The 20,402-nt window shown below is 40.6% G+C and overlaps 1 protein-coding gene across 1 annotated transcript; it reads right to left on the reverse strand.

The window, feature by feature from the left end:
* Positions 1-3,664: 3,664 nt before the first annotated feature.
* On the reverse strand, positions 3,665-19,251 carry eml2 (EMAP like 2). Its single transcript, XM_083985240.1, has 19 exons — positions 19,126-19,251; positions 13,566-13,594; positions 12,688-12,817; positions 12,166-12,315; positions 11,109-11,178; positions 10,878-10,988; positions 10,504-10,599; positions 10,176-10,310; positions 9,901-10,000; positions 9,331-9,485; positions 9,051-9,176; positions 8,672-8,803; positions 8,485-8,552; positions 7,993-8,081; positions 7,777-7,874; positions 7,475-7,562; positions 7,204-7,299; positions 6,728-6,858; positions 3,665-5,172 (listed from the first exon to the last, which is right to left on the reverse strand). The coding sequence occupies exons 1-19, from the start codon at positions 19,140-19,142 to the stop codon at positions 5,047-5,049; spliced, it is 1,947 nt and encodes a 648-aa protein (XP_083841366.1). The 5' UTR covers positions 19,143-19,251; the 3' UTR covers positions 3,665-5,046.
* Between the last annotated feature and the right edge of the window lie 1,151 nt (positions 19,252-20,402).

Consider the following 20,402-nt stretch of genomic DNA (forward strand, 5'->3'; position numbering starts at 1 on the left):
TCTTATTTAGCTTTATTAAACTGACCAACAAAAGAAAATTATCTTTATTTGTGTTGTCTTACTCAGTGTGTTTGCCTTGTGATCAATCAATCATCAATACAAAATGCATGTACAAAAACAGAAGACCTGAAGCCGTGTGTGAATCTTATGGAATCTACAAAGATCAATCTGTCTACAAACCTCCTGACCATCTCTGATGTTCATGTTGTGAGGATGTTTACGGTTCCAGATTCTCATCTGCACCCAGATGTATTGACAGACAACAGCAGGCCATCATGACCACAACATCAGAGTAACCTGACACTGTGTAAATACTGGAGTCCTCCTCCTTCTCTTTGACCTCAGTCTCTGCATCTTCTCCTATCATCATTACAGCTACACTGTGTAGTATACTGTGTATTGCACCTACTGTTTGAATTTGTAATTACGGTTCTAACCCTTTTTTGCTCAGGTTTATTATTTGTTGTCTGCATCTTGGGCTCAAATTCCTGTGAGCCGGAATGGGCCACACACATAAAACTTGGCCCAATGACTGGAAATGATGTGTATCAATGTTCCAAGAAATATGAGCCCAATTGGCCAGATGGTGGCGCTATTCAAAAACATGATTTTCATACCAAGCCCTGCTCAATATCCCCTACAAAGTGACTGGAGATGGTTGTAACAGCATCACTTTCGCCAGTAAGGGATAACATCAGAGTTATGTGATCAATATCATGTGTACCCACTTACTCCCAGACATTGCATTTGAATTTGCATGGCTGTGTCAATAAGTGTGTAGGTTTTACAGCCAAAAAACATTTTTTTAGGTCAGAAACTAATATTGTGGACCAAGCCTAAATTTTGACTAGTATCGATACCGTTGAAGTTTGAATTAGGTAACTTGTATACATGAAAGAGCAGGTTCTTAGGTGAAATATACATGGACTATGAACTACTGACCTCCTGCTGAAGGTTTCCATTCATACATGTTCACCATTCATTGGTATAATCAGAATATGTTCTTTAAGACAGCTTTCTAATGTTAGGATCCACACAACTGTCACTGTTCTTCATTTAGCCGTCAGTGATGAGTTATTTTTGTTCATACCAAACCATAGGAAGATGCTTTAGTGTTGGAACATGCACAATAAACTTACATAGATGTTTTTTTGGTTTGGTCTCAGTTTTTAATCTCACTGTTACAATTTACTCCAGGTTGTGTTACAACCTACCCTGTGGCACCCCTTGCATTTGACATCGAACAGTGAATTCTGTGATATAGTTTGAGAAGTTTGAAGCACTGCTATTTGTAGTGGACAAATGACAAATGACATGTCTGAATCTGAATTCTGTGAAAGCCAAGAATTGCATAGTGGGGAAAAGAAACTCATTTATATTCATTAACCTTCTTATTGTCATGAGAACATGATCACAGAGAACAAACAACAACCACAGTACAAGGACAGAAGAATGGAGGGAATGCTGTTCAACAATACAGCTTGCAGAGACTCAAAACCTTTAAGAAGACGTCATCCTACTGTAATGAAAGTAAATGAAGAATAGATGTAGAGATTTGGATAGAAGGTTTAAAGTTCATGCAAGTGTCCTTGCATTAAAAGAAACTCTGATACACATCAGACTTTTAAAAAAATATGAATTATGACAGACTCTTGCATTTTTCTCTCTCAAAACTGTACAACAACTACAATTGTCTACTTTAATTAAAACTCTGAATCTACTTGCAAAATCAAACGCATGCCTCAAAACAGTTTTATCAGTACTCAAAATCAACAGATTCAGATTACATCAGCCAGTCAAAATAAAAACACCAGTGGGCATTGATTACCTACCAGGAAAAATTACAAAACTTTTTTTTAAAGCATGTACAGTAGCTCAAGATACAGTATATTTCTTTTTTCACAAAGAGAGGCATTTATGTTTACAGCAACAACCAGAGTAGCGACTGCCTACTCCAAGTATAGGCCTACTTTTAGCAATAATGTAGCCTGGCTAATGGTCCGGATTCAGCACCAGCAAAGAGTAAAACCTCAGAAAGACAAAACAATAAAGACAAACATAAGAGCAATGCACTGACACACTATACAGTGACATAGACAGCAGAGTTGCAAGCTGCTCAGATTTGAGTTTTCAGTTCCTCAGGTTTTGATCTTCCTCCTCCTCCTCCTCGACCTCTCAGATTACTTTCCTCCATTGTTCCTTTTAAACCTCAGCCTTCAAAAAGCTGAGCTCTCTCCTCTGCCTTCTAAATTGTTGTGTAAAATTTGACATGTGCTGTGCTTGTGTTTATTATTAACTTATCCCGCCTATAGTGGGTTACCATTATATGTCATGTGCATACATTGTGTTTTAGTGAGTGAAAACTTAGCAAAAAGATTAAATGAAATCTGAATTTATTCCATTTCACAATAAGTATGCAGAAAATATTTCAATGAATGAATGAATGACTTTTATTAATGTGTCATGCATACTTTTATATGCCCATGCAGCCCGCATCATTAATACACCAAAGAAAAAATAAAACAAACAGGTGTTCAAAACCAGTATCCAAAAAAGGAAAAGGAAAACAATGCCAAGGTTCAAAGGAAATCATCAGAAATTAATTAAAAGATTTTTCCTGTTTTCTTTTCCAGGCTTTAGAAATAAAACTAACAGTCTTAAACACACAACCACTCCAGCTTCTGCTCATCAGAGCATGAGAATATTTCAGGGTTTTGGCCACACATTTCATGAAATAATACCTCTTTCAAATCATCATACAAAACCCAGGGTTCACCCTGAAGTAACCTCGCTAAGTCTGAACTCTACTTTGTAGTACAGGCCCCAGGTCAGGGGTATGATGTTGTGTAGAGAGGTAAGAGAAAGTTCTTGTTTACTATCAACTCTCCAGATAACTGTGTGATGTGGGTACTTGAACCTCTGGCAACAAACTGACTCATCCTCCAACCATCCCACACACATGTTGACAGTCAATGGACGGATCATACAACTATCACAAACAGGCAACAGCCTGCTATCACTTCCTTTCTTCACTTTTTAAACTAAAATATTTCTTTCATTATCCAAAATCCATATGTAATATGTACATTACCAACTTTCTATGTATAATAATACATTGATTAGCTAGACCATTTAAATAGTTGACTGTTTTTATTGTTGTGGCTGATGGTTGTACGTATATGCATATAAACTACGGTATATTACTACGAATAATAGGAATACTGCTGACACTAATGATACTTGTACTAATGATAATAATACCACCACCAAGTGCTAATAATATCAATTGGTTAACATAATAGTTAATATGGTTAACATGTTGAACCAAAAAGTCATACAGATTTTCAAATATTATATTTTACTTACATCGTCTTATATGTGTATGATAAAAATATATCACCAGAAACTGTACGTATAGCACCGTCACTCTTGTTTTGCTCTGTGTCGAATAATAATCCATTTAAGAGTTTTAGGAATTATAAAAAGTACAAAAGTAGATATAAATGAAGACACAAGCATTTTTAATATATTTTTTACTCTCCCAGGACCATCTCTTGACATAATTATATATCTTAACCCCCTTTTTTTATAGCTAGTTAACAGGGACAAATAGAGCCTCCATGCAGTTGTACTTGGGTAAAAACTTTATTAACAAAACAGAAGGCAAAGCACAGCTCAAGCTCACTTCTACAGCACAGTAGCCAATTACCCTTCTGTCAATCGCTAAAAGTGCCACAAGAATAATAACATCCATCATTGTTACAGTTGAATATTAAAATAACACAGCCACTCGGATATACTGCATAATATATATTTTTTACTCTAGAGACCTTTGCAACATTAACACAATCTACAGGAGGACAGCCTCAATCATGCTCATTCTCTTGTATTGTAGCGCCATCTAGTGCCTTCTCAGCACAGTTACAGTAGTAGTACAATCAGAAACACAGCAGCCTGGGGGAGCAAAATGAAACAGCCACTTCGTACCATTTTACAGTCTTACAGCAATCTGTGATCATTACAATCTGAATCTTAAAAGTTTGGAAATGAGGCTGGGGGCTGGAAAGTGTAAGTATAAGAAGGCAATGGAGTTACAGTATAGTAAGTATTTTAAAGGGAAATACCACCTATTTTAGGAATCTCAATACTATCTTCCTTTGCCCAGAGAGAGGTCAGTTACCTCCAAACAGTCACTTTCATAAAGCTAGAAGCTAATAAACGGGATATCACACCTTGACAATTTAGTTTTATTACATACCTGCACACCAAAGTCAAGATTATTTGAAGTACAGCCATCATGTGAAATCTTCCAGGCCCCATATTGATTTAAAAATAGGATAGGAAAAATAGGATATGTTTTACACTACAGCATACAACATATTTATGTAAATTATTATTATTTGAACAATCCATCCATTATATTTTAACAAATTATTCCGCATTATTTCTCTGATTTGAGAAGTTTCAAGGACTTTATGGAAACCAATAGTTAAAGGCAAAATACCCCAAAATATAAATGTAACCCTAACCCTGTAACATGCATTCAAAAATGGTCAACAAAGTGCACATGATTTGCAATGAGGGAGCCAAAATCAGCAGACATACTGGTCCTTTAAGATAGGTGGAATTCCTGCTAAAAGGGGTTAAATACAGTTTAGGCACAGTTAGTAGTATGCTAAAAATCATTTACTGCGTGTCACCAACAGCAGCTTCCTGCTTAGTCGGTGTTACAGCTGTTGTTTTCTTTTTTCTTTTTGGGGAACAGTTAGGACTCACTTCCTGCATGGCAACAAGTCATTTTCTCTACATTCTATTACAAACATCTGGACACTAATAATATTCAATTTATTACAATAGTACTCATCTTGTCTTAGCTGGAGAGGCCTGTGGCCCGGTTAAGTTGTGAGTGTGGTGTCGTTGTAGTTTCCAGTAGGCACAGAGGAGGGGCTGGCTCCTGGTGGCGGGACGGTAAAACAGTGAAGGGGATGACAGAAAGGATGCTGGTCCCCATCTGTGGGGATTAGAGATGAGAGCTGACCGCTTTGCCTAGGCCACCACCCACTGCAGGATGCTGGTATCTTTCCCGCCGGTGGAGATAAGATGACTGTCGTCGTGCAAGAAGGCAACGTTGGTCACGTGACTGCTGTGGCCACTGCACTCGTGGCTCGGAGCCTGGAAATTGGAGCAGATTACACAGTAAAGTAATGAAGGTGTCAGATGATGTAAGGTGAAGGCAGCGACAGGATCAGCTGTTACCCTGCCTACTCACATTTCTGCTTATTCAGCGCCCTTTCCACTTAGACACACACACACACACACACACGCCCTGGCAGAAAGGACAAGTCTGGCAGTCTGGACACAGGCATGAACCATAGCCAGAGGTCACATTTGGAAAAAATACTAAACTTTACTTGTCCTCTTGGTCAAATAATTAAAAATGACATGTAACCGTGTCTATAACGAGGCAGCTGAGAGGAGACAGCACACTGAGTCTATTGACTGTAATGGGAGTCACTGTATGGTCACAGATAATGACACGCGTTCAAAACTTTTTGACATTAAAATGTGTTTTTCAGACTGACAGATGGATCAGTAGAAAGTCTCTTTTTGATAAATGCATATATATATATTTTTTTTGGGGGGGGCTTTTAATGCCTTCATTATGACAGGATAGTATGAGAGACAGGAAATCAGAGGAGAGAGTGAGCGATAAGGACTATGCCTACCGTACATGGGCTGCGCTCTATGGGGTGAGCCATCAGAGCGCCCCATTCAAGATATATCTGTCTCATCAACACACTCATGAGATCTCGCAGCACAGATCTGTCCTCTCTATGATATAGTTTCACAGCTGCACTGCTTCCTGCTCTCAAACTGCATAAACTCAAGTTAAGAGGGACTTCCAGGTATGTACAACTTAAATTAAAACCCATGTTTCTTTGCTTAATAATTCTACTACTACTACTACTGCTACTACTACTACTACTACTACTATTATTATTATTATTATGATTATTATGATGATGATCAAATTAAGCTGATTTCAAATTGTGTTACTATTGTAGTGAATCATCTTTCTCACAGAGTATCTTTGCTTTGTTTCATGAGCTGGTGTTTAGGAGCTAATAACAAAGCCTTTGACAGTAGCACATTTTTATACAAAGTTATGTTTTGTTTTTTTGTGAAATAAAACTGTGACTTTTAATTTTAGTCATTAAATGTGTGTAAAACTTTAACGACAAGTTAATTCCAAGACTGTTGAAAACGGTAACATATGTTGCAACACTGTTTGCAGCTGTTGCAACTTTCTGTGCTAATGATAGCCAGCTTGTCTGAACGGACAATTACGTTTACAACTCCAGCATAAACATCTCTGGTTGAAGGACTTGTTCGTTTATGAGCACAAAATAAGCACCTGGTAGAAATTTGTGGCATTATATGTCTGGTGATGATGCCACACACTCAGTCTTGAGGTGGTGCGTTTTGTTATTTCTGCTGAGATTTCATTGTGTTAATTTACACACAATCACAGTGTGGTCAGAGTGGAACAGTGTGGCTAGTCAAAACTAGAGGAGGAAAAGGTCAATGTCAGTGCAACATGGAGCAAACTCTAGGAAAGATGAGTTCTTGGGTAAAAAACCAATACAAAAACCATGTGTGCATAGAAACACACAGGCACTGATGCTGATGTGCTAACAGACTGTGACAGTGGGTGAACACTACTGACCCTTGGCTGAGAGCAGGGGAAGGAGAACAAGTGCACTTTGCCAAAGTCATCAGCAGAGGCCAGCAGGGATCCGTCATGTGACCTGCACACGGCGTTGATGTCTGTGCCGTCTGCTCCATCTGGCCAAATTCCTGAGTGGGACAGACAGAGAGGAAGAGAGAGAGTTGGTAAAACTGTGAGACAGACACACAGTCTGCAGCAAAATGCAAATCGCTCTGCAGCAGCTTGATTAACAGTCAATATTGACAGTTCTCCACCAACAGGAATGACAAGTCAGAAATGAAAACAGTCCTCCAAACAGCCACAGGTGAATGCTCCATCCAGAAAAGGCTGGATTCGTATCAGGTTGGTGAATATTTACAAGTACAGTACTTGTTCCTATCAAAGCACATTTTCTTGATGCAGCTTTTTGCTTTCACAGTTAATTGCTCACACACAGATAAAAAAAAACATACAAGTGAGTGTCATCAACCTACCAAAGGTATTAAAACCCAGAGTGCAGGTGTAAGTGGCCCACTCCAGGTTGCGCACCGTGTCCATGCTGGTCACATGTTTACCACTGGATGCCTCCCCTGGGAAGAAAAAAGTCAAAATGTCACTTTAACATTTAATCTGTGTTGAATTTCCATATTTTAGCAGAAATTAATTTGTTATGTTAAAATTAAAGGGCAAGCTTCTTCTTCTTCTTTTTTTTTTTGCATATCATTCAAAAAAAAAGGGTGAACAGAGATGAAAGGGAGGACCTACAGAAGAGGATCTCATAGTCTCCTGAGTTGGTGACCAAGTACTGGCTATCTGCTGACCAGTCCAGGTGAGTGACGAAGCTGGAGTGGCCCTAGGGAAGAAGGACACCGCAGAGACAATGTCAATGTTTTGTTCAATTCAATTAAGAAGAAGAGTTCAGATATCTTCATCTCAAGTTTAACAACAAATTGTAATAGAGTTGTTCATAGAGAAAAAACTGGTGGTCCTTTAAATAAACAGTTTTTTCAGACAGTCAACATACAAATTGTGAAAAAAAAGTTATTATCTTAGAGAAGTAGACTTACAGTGCATTTCCCAACACGGCTATACTTTCGGCCATTATCAGTCACAGCATAGATGTAAACAAAGTTGTCATGGGAAGCAACAGCCAGGAAGTTACCATCTAAAAGGCACAAGGTTACCAGAGTTAGCAGCACTATCAGCAGAGAGAAGACGGTATAGATAATAATGTATTCGACAGATCTTTTTGGTTTCGCTGATGTGATCAGGTGATGTCTTACCTGGAGAGTACTTGACGTTGGAGATAATCTCATTGCCGTCTGTGTGCATAGAAACAAGATCCCGAGTGTCAGTGTCCAGCACCAACCACCTGCAACACACACACACGCACAAAGCAGAAATATGTGAAAATGTCAATCACAAGTTCACAGAGCCAGAATGACTATTAGGTGATTATTTATCCGGTCATGTTTTTATTATTACCTATTCTTCAAGTGTTCAAATATGGCAATAGGTGTAATTAAAGTAGCAGCCACAACAAATACAACATAAAGTAAGCTGAAGTAGTTCTCTATTATACGTTTTTGAATTCCATGACACACGCACATATACTGTAATGTGTTGTAGCTGCTTTACATGATTATTGCTTCATGAAACTGATTCATTGTTGTCTTGTGTAACAGTTGTTCCAAATGTGGTGTATGTTGTGTTAGTGTTTGGTTTATGAATTTTAACTGTGGGAACAAAATGTCTCAGACAGCTGAGAGGCCGACCTTCCAGTCATGGTCCCTACTGCCAGAACAGCCCCGCTGGGATGGAAACCTACAGACCTCCCTGGATCCTGGAGCAGAGAAGAGCACCAATTGGTTCATTCACCTCATTAATCTTATCATTAAAGACTTGAAAAGAAGTCAGGGCTTAACGTCCTGATGTGAAATGATTTGTCCTTCTTCTCCTCACTTCAATAGTCTTGCTCCAGAGGGGCTGATGGGAGTTGGTGTCCCAGAGGTGAACCTGTTTGTCCTGAGAGCATGTGGCAAACTGCTCCATGGAGGGATGAACATCCAGCCCCCACAGCTCGTCTGTGTGACCCTGTAACACATCACATGTCTTGTTGAACACATGCTGCTGCTGTGAAATCATTGAGCATCTTTATTTATTACCCGATAATTAATGCCAGACATCAGTGTTGGAGTAGTACGGTAGAAACAACTTTGACAAACATCTTTCATCTCACTCACTTGGAGATACTGATATTTAGTGACATACGGGAAAAAAATCAGAAGGTACAGTTTATGGAAAAAGTAAACTGTAATGGTGTGTGTGTATGTGTGTGTACCTGTACAACAGGAGTTAATGTATCAGGGAAAGCAGCTCTTATGATGGCGTTCTTCGTGGTGCCAACAAACAGCTCTCCTGGTTTTCCTTCAGCCAGAGCTCGAACAGGTCCAAACGACTCACCCACCTGGACATACACACACACACACACACACACACACACACACACACACACACACACACACACACACACACACAAAGCACAGGCTATAAGTAAAGGGAAACATTCTTTATCTCGTCCTTTTAGATGCCCACAGGATAGTTAAGCACCATTACAGTACCTCCATCTCAGCCTGTTTCCTGTAGTCATGGTCCCACAGCACCACCTTGCGGTCCTTCCCTCCTCCAGACACCATGGTGCCGTCCTTCAGGACACATATTGAGAAAATGCCGCCCTCGTGGGCCCCAGACACCACCTGGCTGATGCGGGTACCACCTGTCAGTCGGCAGATAAACAGACACTCACTGCTTTTGGATCCTTCATACTTTTCTATATGTAAGAGAAACAATTGAAAACTGCACAGTTGGATCACTTGATGATGAACCCAGTGAAAATACCTGCTTTAAACATATAATTACACATAGTAGTCATTAGCTTGTAGTTATTTCGGAAATGTAGCAAAACAACTGTCAGTAATGATCAGTGTCAGTTAGATAACTGAGAAACTGGTTTTATTTCCCCGCGGCATGACAGGCTGCTTTTCGACAAGCCAATCATGTTCTCACATGAACGCCACCACTGCATTAGCATGACATAGCATAGAAAGAAGCAGGGCTCTCAGCGTTGAGAGTTTAGTCTGCACATGTCTTGAATAAAGGTTTGGGCTCAGTAGAATACATTTAGATTTTACCTTTGGCCCAGACGTAGATGTTTCCACTGGAGTCTCCTGTGATGGCATCTCCATTCTCGGCAAATGCCACACACAGCACATACTTTGGTTTCTCGTGTTTCTACAGAGAGAGACAGAGATAGAGAGATGGGGATAGAGATAGACAGAGAGGGTGGGTGGGTGGGGGGGGGGCGTGGCGTGGCTGTTTCAGGCTAGACTGCGTTTGTTGTGGCTAGCTGTATTTCATTAATAAGTGAGATTTCATAAGATTAATTTGGGGTATGACACGGCCATACCTCAAACAGGCCCTGTCTCTTGCTCAGAGTGTTGCCGTCCATGGTCCAGAAGTTGAGGTGAGATTTTCCACAGGTGACAATCAGGTTGGCGTCCATGGGATGAAACACAGCGGCCAGTACAGAGTCGTTGGAGCACTGCAGAGAGGCATGATGAAACACAAATCTCTATCTGAATCATTCTGATTATGTTGTGTAATATTACAACCTATTTGACCATTCTGGTGATCCATACCGTAGTTTTTTAAAGTTAATAATTAATATTCAAATAATGATAGAGCTGTCTAAATGGGATAAGGCTCAGGTGGTCAAAGGTCAAAGTTCGGGATACCTTGACATCCGCCAGTTGCTTCTCCTTCTGCCAGTTCCAGACCGACAGGATGTGATCGTTGGCATCGTCCACAGCGCAGAGGAAGGTGCCACCGTTCTAAAAGAAAGAGGAAGACTAGGTCAAAATGTAGTATGGCTGAAGCACCTGTGGTCAAATCCTGCTTCTCTAACCATAACATCATCTGAGAAAAACACATCAAATAAAGAAAAAGACTGAGCTGTCACTTCAGCTGCATCTGCATTCTGCAAAATAAGGAGTTAGGTCATCATAAAGATGTATTTATTAAAACTAGAACTCATTGTATATCACATGTCAGCACTTGACTGAACAATGTCACACCCTCAGTAAACACCACAGGACATGAAGCTGCTCACCGACTTGGAGAAAGCTACACATGTAACCGCTCTGTCAAACACTCCCATCCCGATCACATGGAGCGTGTTGAGACTCACAGAATCCCAAACACGGACATGAGGAGCCAGTAACTGAGCAAAGAAGAAAACAGATCAAATCAGATTCAAAGACACGTTAAAAAATGGAAATACTTTTTAAAATAATTGAACACCCTGTGAATCAAACAGGACGAGGTGTGGTTTTCACTGTACCTTTCCATCTTTAGAGTTCCCAGCCACTTGTCCCGTTGCTATGGTAACCATGTCAGGGTGCACACTAAGGCTAAAAAGAGAAAATATTAATTATTACGTAACTTTCATTTTCTCCCTGTCCTTTCTGGGTTTTATGGGGCAAAGGGTTTAGATTCAAGCACAAAGCAAGTGAAGGCATCGCAGTCAGGATGTAACATTAGCTGCTGTTTACTCGACACAGACAAGGTCAAGGAATTTATATTTGAAGATCAGAAGCCTGAAATATGTTTGACGGACAATGTGACTCTTTGCACCATTAAGTGGACAGTTAATATTTACTTGAAATATCATTTTTCTTCTAAACCAAACCATATCGTCTCCATCATGTTGTGTGCTCTGAGGTGAAACACAAAGTAAAAAAACTACAGTGGTGAATATTGGATCATTTCACAGCCAAGAGAAGGAAAGGGACAAGGAGGACGAGGAAGACGAGGAGTGACGGCGTGGGAGAGGGGACCACAATTGTTTCCCTGTAGACATGAGCAGCTTTCCCAGCATGGCCCGAGGGGATTCAGTTTGTTTACATCCCAGTGGCTCCAGTCACAGAGCTCATTCAGGATGTCATTAAATAAACCAGAACTCACATTAATGATAAACATGGTCAGGGTGAAGAAACGCTGATGAACCTGTCAGCTGTGAAAACTCTGAGCCTCAGGTTTGACAAACGTGTTGTGTGCAAAGTCATTTGGTGGATGGATGAATTACACTGAGCACATAGAGCGATATCAGCAACTTGCTGAAAAGTCATCTAGACAAATGTGCTGCACACACAGGATGTGAGGGAGAAATCTTTCAGCAAGGCTTCAGCACAAAGTCAGCATGTGTACATACACACGCATGGGCCAAGACTGGTTACGCAGGACATTAAATACCATGTTTACATGCTATCTTAACTAATGCTCTTACTCTACATCTGCAAATAAAGGAAGCAAACATTTTATTGATACTGTAAATGTAACAATATTAAAAATATAGTGCATATGGAATCAAAGCTGGGGACAACCACGATCAGCCTCACCATTTGACATCATCGTTGTGGCCCAGGTAGTGTCTCTGCTGCTGCTCCTCCGTGTTGTACAGCACCACTACGGAGGCATTGAAGTAAACGATCTCTCCTGTGGGTAGCAGGTAGAGGTTGGAGCGGCAGTCACGGCCACGGTAGCCGTAGCTGATCCACGCTGAAGTTAAGGAAGAGAAAGAACCACCAAGCAAGAACTCACAATATTCAGATTCAGTGGATGATTTTTTCCCCCTTATTTAGTTTCTAACTTAACAACAGATCAAAAGTCAATAGTGATACTTCAGGTTCAGAAGTGCATCTCAGAGAGAACAGACTTTTCAAGTGGAGAAATAAGAAAATTTAAGCTTTCAAGTTAACTGTATAAGAACAACTATTAATCATTGGAGTCCTACAGCTACTCAGGTTTAAACATTTCAAATGTATCCATCGATTGGTTTTCCCTTTCTCTTAAAGTCTTGGATCTCTTATTTACTCAGTCCTGTTCCATCAAAGACCTGAGTGTTTCAGTGTGAAGGATACACCCACTGCAGCTTCAGCTTGTGATCTGGGAGCGCCACCTTGTGGTCGAGGCTGTAGCTCTCCTTCCGCTGGTCTGGGATGTGCATGGTGACAGGACGACCTCTGAGGAACATCCTCACGTAGCCGTCCTCTGGAGGGAAGACAGAGACGGACATTTAAGCAGAGAAAGGAACAGAGTGTAAATGTGTCTCAAAACTGCCCTTAGTGAAGGTTGTGAGTTTCTGAGTTTCAGTTTTCAGACTTGGATTCCATCCTTTTTAATCTACTCCTGTGTCTTTCTGAAGTGAGATGTAGGGCAGAGAATCCAAACTGTGCCTGAGAGGCCTCATTTTGAGAAACACTAACCGAAGGCACAATGTCTGCTCCCTTGAATCTTGTGATCACCACAGACTGATCATATCTATGCTTTGTGAATATTCCCTTTAATCTCTGACGTTTTCTCTCGTTTTCTGGGAAATTGCTTGTTAACATTCCCAAGTGAAACCAAGCGCTTGGTTTTAAGCTTAAGCTTACTTGTAATGATCAGATAATCTATAAACAGACACAACTTTGGTCTGCAAAGCCAGACTATTAATCAATATCGATGTCTCTGTAACGTCGCTGCATTTTTGTGGGGTTTTCCAATTAAAAATAAAGTCTTTCTGTTAGAGAGAAGCCGTCAGTTCAATATTTCTGAAGAGAAATATCTGATGATTCAATATATCAACAAACACCCTTCAATTGTGCTTCAAGGACTCCTGAAGGTAAATACAGTAGCACACATCAGAGGCCGTCATCCTCTTTACAGCAAGTTTAAGCATGACAGCAATGAGAGCCTGCAAGGTAATAACCAGCTGAGTCTTAAATTAGACTCACAGACATCAGAGGGACAGTCTTACCTGCATTGAAGGTGCATTCTTTGGATTTGCTGAAAAAAAAAAAAAAAGGAGAATGAATAACATGCCACCCCCGAGAAGTCTGATGTGCAGCATAAGAAGCTTCAGGCTCTGTCATTCTTAACAATAAAAAAATATATACGTACGTATATAACAAGTTGTTTTTTTTCACTAGCAAAAATATCAAACAGGACACAGAGTATAGTGTAAATCAGTATTCAGCGTAGCTACAGAGACTTTGTTCCATAACATCAGGTCTTCGTATGAGATTCTGAATTATTCATTCTTTGTTCCACATGCTGTAACCCACACTGCTCATCTTTACATTGTGTGAAAGAGCTGCACTGTTCAGTCAGCAAGAACACACAGGCCTTGCATCATGCTATACAATCACAGGCCTGGAAACCACCTTTCATCCTGCTGCAACGCGTTTGTCTTCATACAATTAATTAATTCACACAAATCAAATGTTCAGCATGCTCAAAATTTGTGGCATTAAACATTAGTAAATTACCTATGATTTTTTTTTTTTTTTTTTTTTTTTACAGAGGGTCGATATATCCACCAAGTAAAATTAAGAACTGTGAAACATTTTCCTGTGAAAGAACAAAATGTTCACATCTTAAAACGGCTGTGAACATCATTTCCTCGGGCGATGACAGTAACGGTTATTAAAAGAACTGAAGAAATTAGTCCATCATTCTGTATGTCATTACAGATTTGCAGTAATTGCTGTGATTTGATTAATTTCAACTTAGTCACATTAATTAACTTCACTCAGGCTCCAGCATATGTGCATTTTGAGATAATTTACTGAATCTAAAAAAAGATTATTTCTGTGGATAAACTATATAATCCTGGATATAAATTATTCTTCCTTTCTTAAGCAGTCTACACAGAACTGGTGTGTGTACTTGTGAGTATGTGATGTGGTGATGCTGGTGCAACATGATTCATATACAGTGGGTAGAGGGTGAGACAATCAGTTGTGTTGCCAGATCTCACATAAGAAAGCTAAGTGTGTCTAATGAAAATGTTGTATAGCAGTTTTGAATCTAAAAATGAAAACCTGCGATACAGTCACTTTGCCGAAACAGATAACTGGACCCGTCACTCACAACCTGCAGCTGCATCATCAGTTTGCAGCAGCGGAGCTACAGTTGCAGCTTCTTGAATCAGCTGTCTGTCCACCAATCAGAACTGCCTGATGTGCATTTGAGTTTCATGCTGACCACTCCACCCAACCTGCCAGGATGCTGTCAACCAATCAAATTATCATGCCGCCTCAGCTGACAGGTGGGTATCACCATGGCAACAGCAGTCAAACAAAGTCAAAGTACGGCTTGATAAGGTACGGGGAAAGTCGGGGCTCAACTCTTCCTGCTCAGCAACAGGAGAGATTGGAAAGATGTGTTTGACTTCCCTGTGTGGAACGGTGCTGCAGAGTGAATAACACATCAGCAGCAGGGTATACACACCCACTCCACTTCAAAAATTAAAGGCAGAGCAAAACACAGATGTCTGCCCTGAGGAAAACTATGACCTGATGTGTCTCAGGTTCTAAAACCTAAAACAAATCTCACAGTGGAAAAATCTCCAAGATGCAAGAAAAACCTTTTTTTAATGACAAACAACAGCGTCAGGTTCTCCATTGTCAGTGCTCCAACAATGAAATGCAGATCAGTGTCAAATGAGGAAAAACCTGAATAAAGGAGTGGAAAGATAAGAAAAGCAGGTGCTTCCTCTTTAGAAATAATGACCTCTGCAATGACACAAAGTGAGTTCTAAATGCAACACAACTGTGGAGGATGAAGCAGACTACTGCAAGAAGCTACGTTTTCAAATATTAAGCTATATCATTTTTACATTAATAAGGAAGAAAATTAATTCTACATCCACACAAACCTCAGATTATATGCAGCATTGTTGATTGTTCACAAGAGAACATCACAGCACTTCTTTGAGAACCAGGAGTTGTCTGTGTGTCTACCTATCCTGACATTTGTTTAACGGGGCTTTAACTGGACCAGGCAGGTTAGCCACAATAAGTCTAACAGATCACTGGTTAAAAACAAAAGAAGACAAGAGATCACAGCATGTGTGTGTTTCATGACATAACACGAAGCATCTGACAGAGATGAAAAGACAAACCGCAGAGTAAACAGGCAACTGATCTGAGGAGCTGACTGGTGTCTGTTGTGTCTCTGGTCAGCTGGAGGCAACCAGGCAGGGTGTCGACTCTAAAACCACCACATAAAGGCCTGGTTGTCTCTTCAACTGTGTGTGTGTGTGTGTGTGTGTGTGTGTGTGTGTGTGTGTGTGTGTGTGTGTGTGTGTGTGTGTGTGTGTGTGTGTGTGTGTGTGTGTGTGTGTGTGTGTGTGTGTGTGTGTGTGTGTGTGTGTGTGTGTGTGTGTGTGTGTGTGTTAGTTTCGTCTGCCAGGAAGATGAGGCGTGGCCTGGTTCTAGCCAATGAGGGGAGCGGATTGATCCAGAGCCAGTAATTAGTGCAGGGCATGCTGGGTAACTGGCAGCCGGACAGGGCAAATAACTGTGGATATAAAACCCATGTGGCTGCAGTCTTTGTCACAGCGCTTCCAGGGAGAGGGAATGCACAAACAGACCACTCATTAACATGGATGCCGAGTGTATTGTTGGCATTTTGTGGCTGCGTACACACTGTGAACACAAAGGGCTCTTGTAAGATCCAGAGGGGACTAATGAGCAGCAAGGACCTGTCATGGTTCCTCCGTGAAATCCTGCATCAGTTAAGTTTTGTGAAGGTGACGGCGAAATCCACTGACTCTTTGAGGGGAAGATGCCCTGAGGCTCAAGCTCAAGAAAAAGAATATTTGCCTGAGCCAGAGGAGCGGGGACAGAGATACTTCTAAAGACTTCAACGGTGGCAACTCCTGCAGCTCAGCTTCAAGGTTTTTTAAATTGAAAAAAAGAGAAAACAAAGCAGCTCTTCTTCAACACTGTACAAGAGGTGTCTGTTCAAAATCCAGCCGCTCACTGTCCTTCACTAAACCACTCATGCCTGACTGGTTTCAATACATTGACTGTCAGAGCACCTCCAGAAAGACAAATAACTAAGCCATGACTCTTTAATGTGATCTCAGGTGTCAGCTTGTTTATCATATTGTGGATGTGCCGGCCTCATTAAAACATCATTCAGTGCTCTGGGCTTGTGCTCACGTCATATTATGCTCTTGTTCTAAAGACTGACACTTATTTCATAAAGGCTGGTCCGTTCATTTTGAACTTTCATGCAAGAGTAAATGTGTCTGAAATCACATGTTTAGATTCAAAGAGATTCCTGGTCATTGTGTCCCATCAGAGGTAAGTGCTCCATCCGGCTGGGAGTGACTGCAGCGATCAGTATGATGTAGGCAGAGAGGAGATGGATGCTGTGGTCTGAGTGATGGGTCACGGCCCCCTGAACTGTGGGAGTGGTGGGAACAGCCAATTTCCTGGTCCATTATGACTAAAGTACTGCAGTGGTTCAGTTAATGGACACAAGCACATCTCATTGTCTTTACATCTTCACTCAGCTCGTACAAGAAACACATAAAGAGACTGAACTTCAGCCGCTGTTACATCAGACAGACCCACTTTACATTATTGTGGTAACAGACATCAGACAAAATATACAAGAGAGACAGAGAGACAGAGAGAGAGAGAAAGGGACGAGGGAGGAGGATGATGATGATGGTGATTTCATTTAACAAAAGGAAAAGATCTCAATCTTTTCAACATGGTCCAGTTCGTTTGATGTTTTCCTTTGTCAGAATTTGCATGGTTTCAATCTGACTATTTATGCTGCCTGTTGAAGCTCGTTAACTTCATTTAAGTTTACACTGGGGCCACGATACACTGTATGTATACAGTATTATGTATAATCTATACACAGGATGGTTTCGTCTAAAAAAATCGTAGGCTATATTTTGTGGAACAAAACACACTCTCCCAAACATGTAGCCGGCAGGAGGGAAACACAATAAACATGATAGAAATATTTTCCCTATTCCTTGTATTTGCATAAATTGAATTAAAAATTAAAACTTAACTCAACTTCAAACAATTCTCTATGATTTTAAGGGCTTTTGCCCTTAAGCTTAAAAGAAATGTAGTCATACTGATGTTTTATGGATCTGAAGTTCTGTCTGGTTTTAGTAGAGAATGCTTCCTGCCATCAGAGGCATGGTCAATATGTTTGCTGCATGGAAGTAGGAGGTTCAGTCAATGCTATCAGTGTTTGCTGAGCATATGTGCTAATCGTAACATCAGCCCCACTGTGGTCATAACACTGCAGTGATCATAAAGAAACCGTCTCTGCACCATTACATGTAGACTCTTAGATAAAAGCTCCTCCTCATGTTCCAGATATTAACACATTCAACAGAAACTCTTTGAACCTTAAAATTCACATCAATCGAGGTACAAATGCGCTCCACCCAAAACTACAGCAGTGGGTGTAGTTAATGATGCCGTAACATGGGTAAATTTCCCCTGTGTCATAAAGGGTTTAACAGAACAATCAGTTAAGTGACAGAGCCGCTGAGAACAGTGTGACCGCTCATCTGTCACCTCACATTTGCCCACTACATCCATGTGTGTGTTTCATAACTGAACGCAAACATGACAAGTTTGTTTGTTCCCACCATCATCAGAAGGACAAAGACAAAAGAGCCACTGATGAGAGGTTAAAGTCATTCAATGTGTGTGACATGATGAGATACAACTTAACTAACCCTAAAGAGAAGTCTCTAGATTAGAACACACTTCATTATTGTCTACAAATAGTCTTCAGACTTTGAAGCAGACTAATTGTAGTTCTTAACACAAGGCCTTTCTAGATCAACAGTCCAACTTGCCTTTTGCTTTCTTTTTTCAAATTCTTTAGGTATTTTGTACTTTCATCAGACCTGATTCTGGTCATTTGATATGTGGTCCACAACAACACATGACTCTTGTCTTTGTTGTGTCTATGTTACTGTGGTGCAGCCCCGCTCCACAACCACACATAGCCCTTCAGACAGGGAAACCTACAGCACCAAACAGTTTGCGTGACAGCAGAGTTTCATTAAACAGCCCAACTTCCTCAGGCGGTGGTGAAGACAGACTTGCGCGACTGACTACTGACTCAGTTTAGACTGGAAAAAACAAACAAAAAAACTTTGGATGATGACGCATGAAAGCATTTTACCAACCAAACCACACTTAAATGTGCAACCTATCGACATGCAAACTATCTATCTATAGCTTATGAATAATCTATTCAAACATTAGTTAAACAACAAATGATCGTCTGAGTGGGTGTGAAACAAAAAAGTATCTTTCCGAAATTCATGCCTTGTTAAATGCTGTGTATGCACTTTAAAACAGCCGTTTTTAAAAGATTACAGCTATACAACTCTCCTCCCTAAATATAAACATTTACTTCACTGTGCTACTGTTTTTTGTCAAGAGTGAGTAAGAGCATAAAAGCTTTACCCATAAATCCTCTGTGATCACAGTCTCCCGCCCTCTAATCTCTGATCTGTTGTAAAAGCAGCTATTTACCTGGAGGATCTCTTCATGTCTGCAGCTTTTCCGTTAGAGTAACAGTCAAAAGTCAAAAGTGAAGAGCAGGCAGAGCAACTCCTGTCCTGTTCAACAGCCACAGCAACACACAAACTTCCTCCTTCACTCAGCAAAGGTTTAGCTCTGCCTGAGCAGGCCCCGTAGTCCAATCAAAACCCTCTTCCTGACTGTGCAGACCCACCCCCTCTGCCTGGTGGCCACACCCCCCGTTGGAAATGTGATCCATCAGCAGAAAGTCAAGAGAGAGCGAGGTAAGGAAAGGAAAGGAAAGAATAGGAAAGGAAAGGAAGTGAATTTAGAAGAAAGACAGAAGGTAATCAAAGGATGTGTAACTGTATATAACCACAGACACTATAAACTTCTTTTGAGTTTGTTTACTGGTGACTGGTGACCCACGTGTTGGCTCTGACACGTGGACACTTCTCTGTCCATCAGACCTATCAGACAGCTGTGGCACTGGAAAGACCAACTATCTGTTAGCTGTTAAATGCAATGCATGGTGACAACTGAGAGCTCCTGCAGGCTAGACGGAAGTGCTGACTGTGGAAGTGTGACAGCTACACATGATGATGACGATGATGACGATGTGCAGAACCCATCTCTGTGCTGTCACACAGTCTGAATAATTCAAACCTTTAAACATCCTGAGTGAGCTCTAAACTTTAGAAACGCTAAACCATCAGTTCTCAACAGCAGCAGCTCCCACGCTGACCACTGTCAATGTAAAAAAAAAAAAAAAAAAAGCATTATCAAAATCAGATACAGATGCTGAGAGGGGGCAGTTTCTCCTCTGGTCCTTTACTTTGTATTTAGTTAGCACTGGGTACAGTATTTTATTGTGTTGTGTTGTATGTTAATTTAAGAGGGGCTCAGTGGGTCAGGGTAATATCCAATCACTTCTGTTGTTCAGAGATATCTTGGATAGGAAAAAGTCACGGACTTGTAAAAACTGATTAATTTGTTGTTGAACCAGGACATTCACCAGTATCAACAGATATAAGACAGACCATCATTACATTTGATTAAGATGTAGCGAACACTGCATTTATTTCTGTTAAGGCAGGAGGATGATGATCTCTTGTGATAAGCTTTTATCTCACCACTATGGACTTCAATCTCAAATCAACCACAAATGTTGGTGTTAAGGCCCAGGGATGTGTATCTTTCCATTGCCTACATCCATTTATCAAGGTGGCTGGAGCCTATCCCAGCATGCATTTAGAGAGAGACAAGACACAACAGCTTTCATTGTGTTT

Source organism: Trachurus trachurus, assembly GCF_905171665.1.
Source record: "Trachurus trachurus genome assembly, chromosome: 13".
Classification (NCBI taxonomy): Eukaryota; Metazoa; Chordata; class Actinopteri; order Carangiformes; family Carangidae; genus Trachurus; species Trachurus trachurus.

Bases quoted from the DNA above. Each gene is read 5' to 3' on its own strand.
- eml2 (XM_083985240.1), bottom strand. The intron at 10,989-11,108 runs GTACAGTGAAAA...TTCTTTGCTCAG, and splicing joins GGAACTCTAAAGATGGAAAG to TTACTGGCTCCTCATGTCCG. The intron at 8,804-9,050 runs GTACACACACAT...GATGTGTTACAG, and splicing joins CATTAACTCCTGTTGTACAG to GGTCACACAGACGAGCTGTG.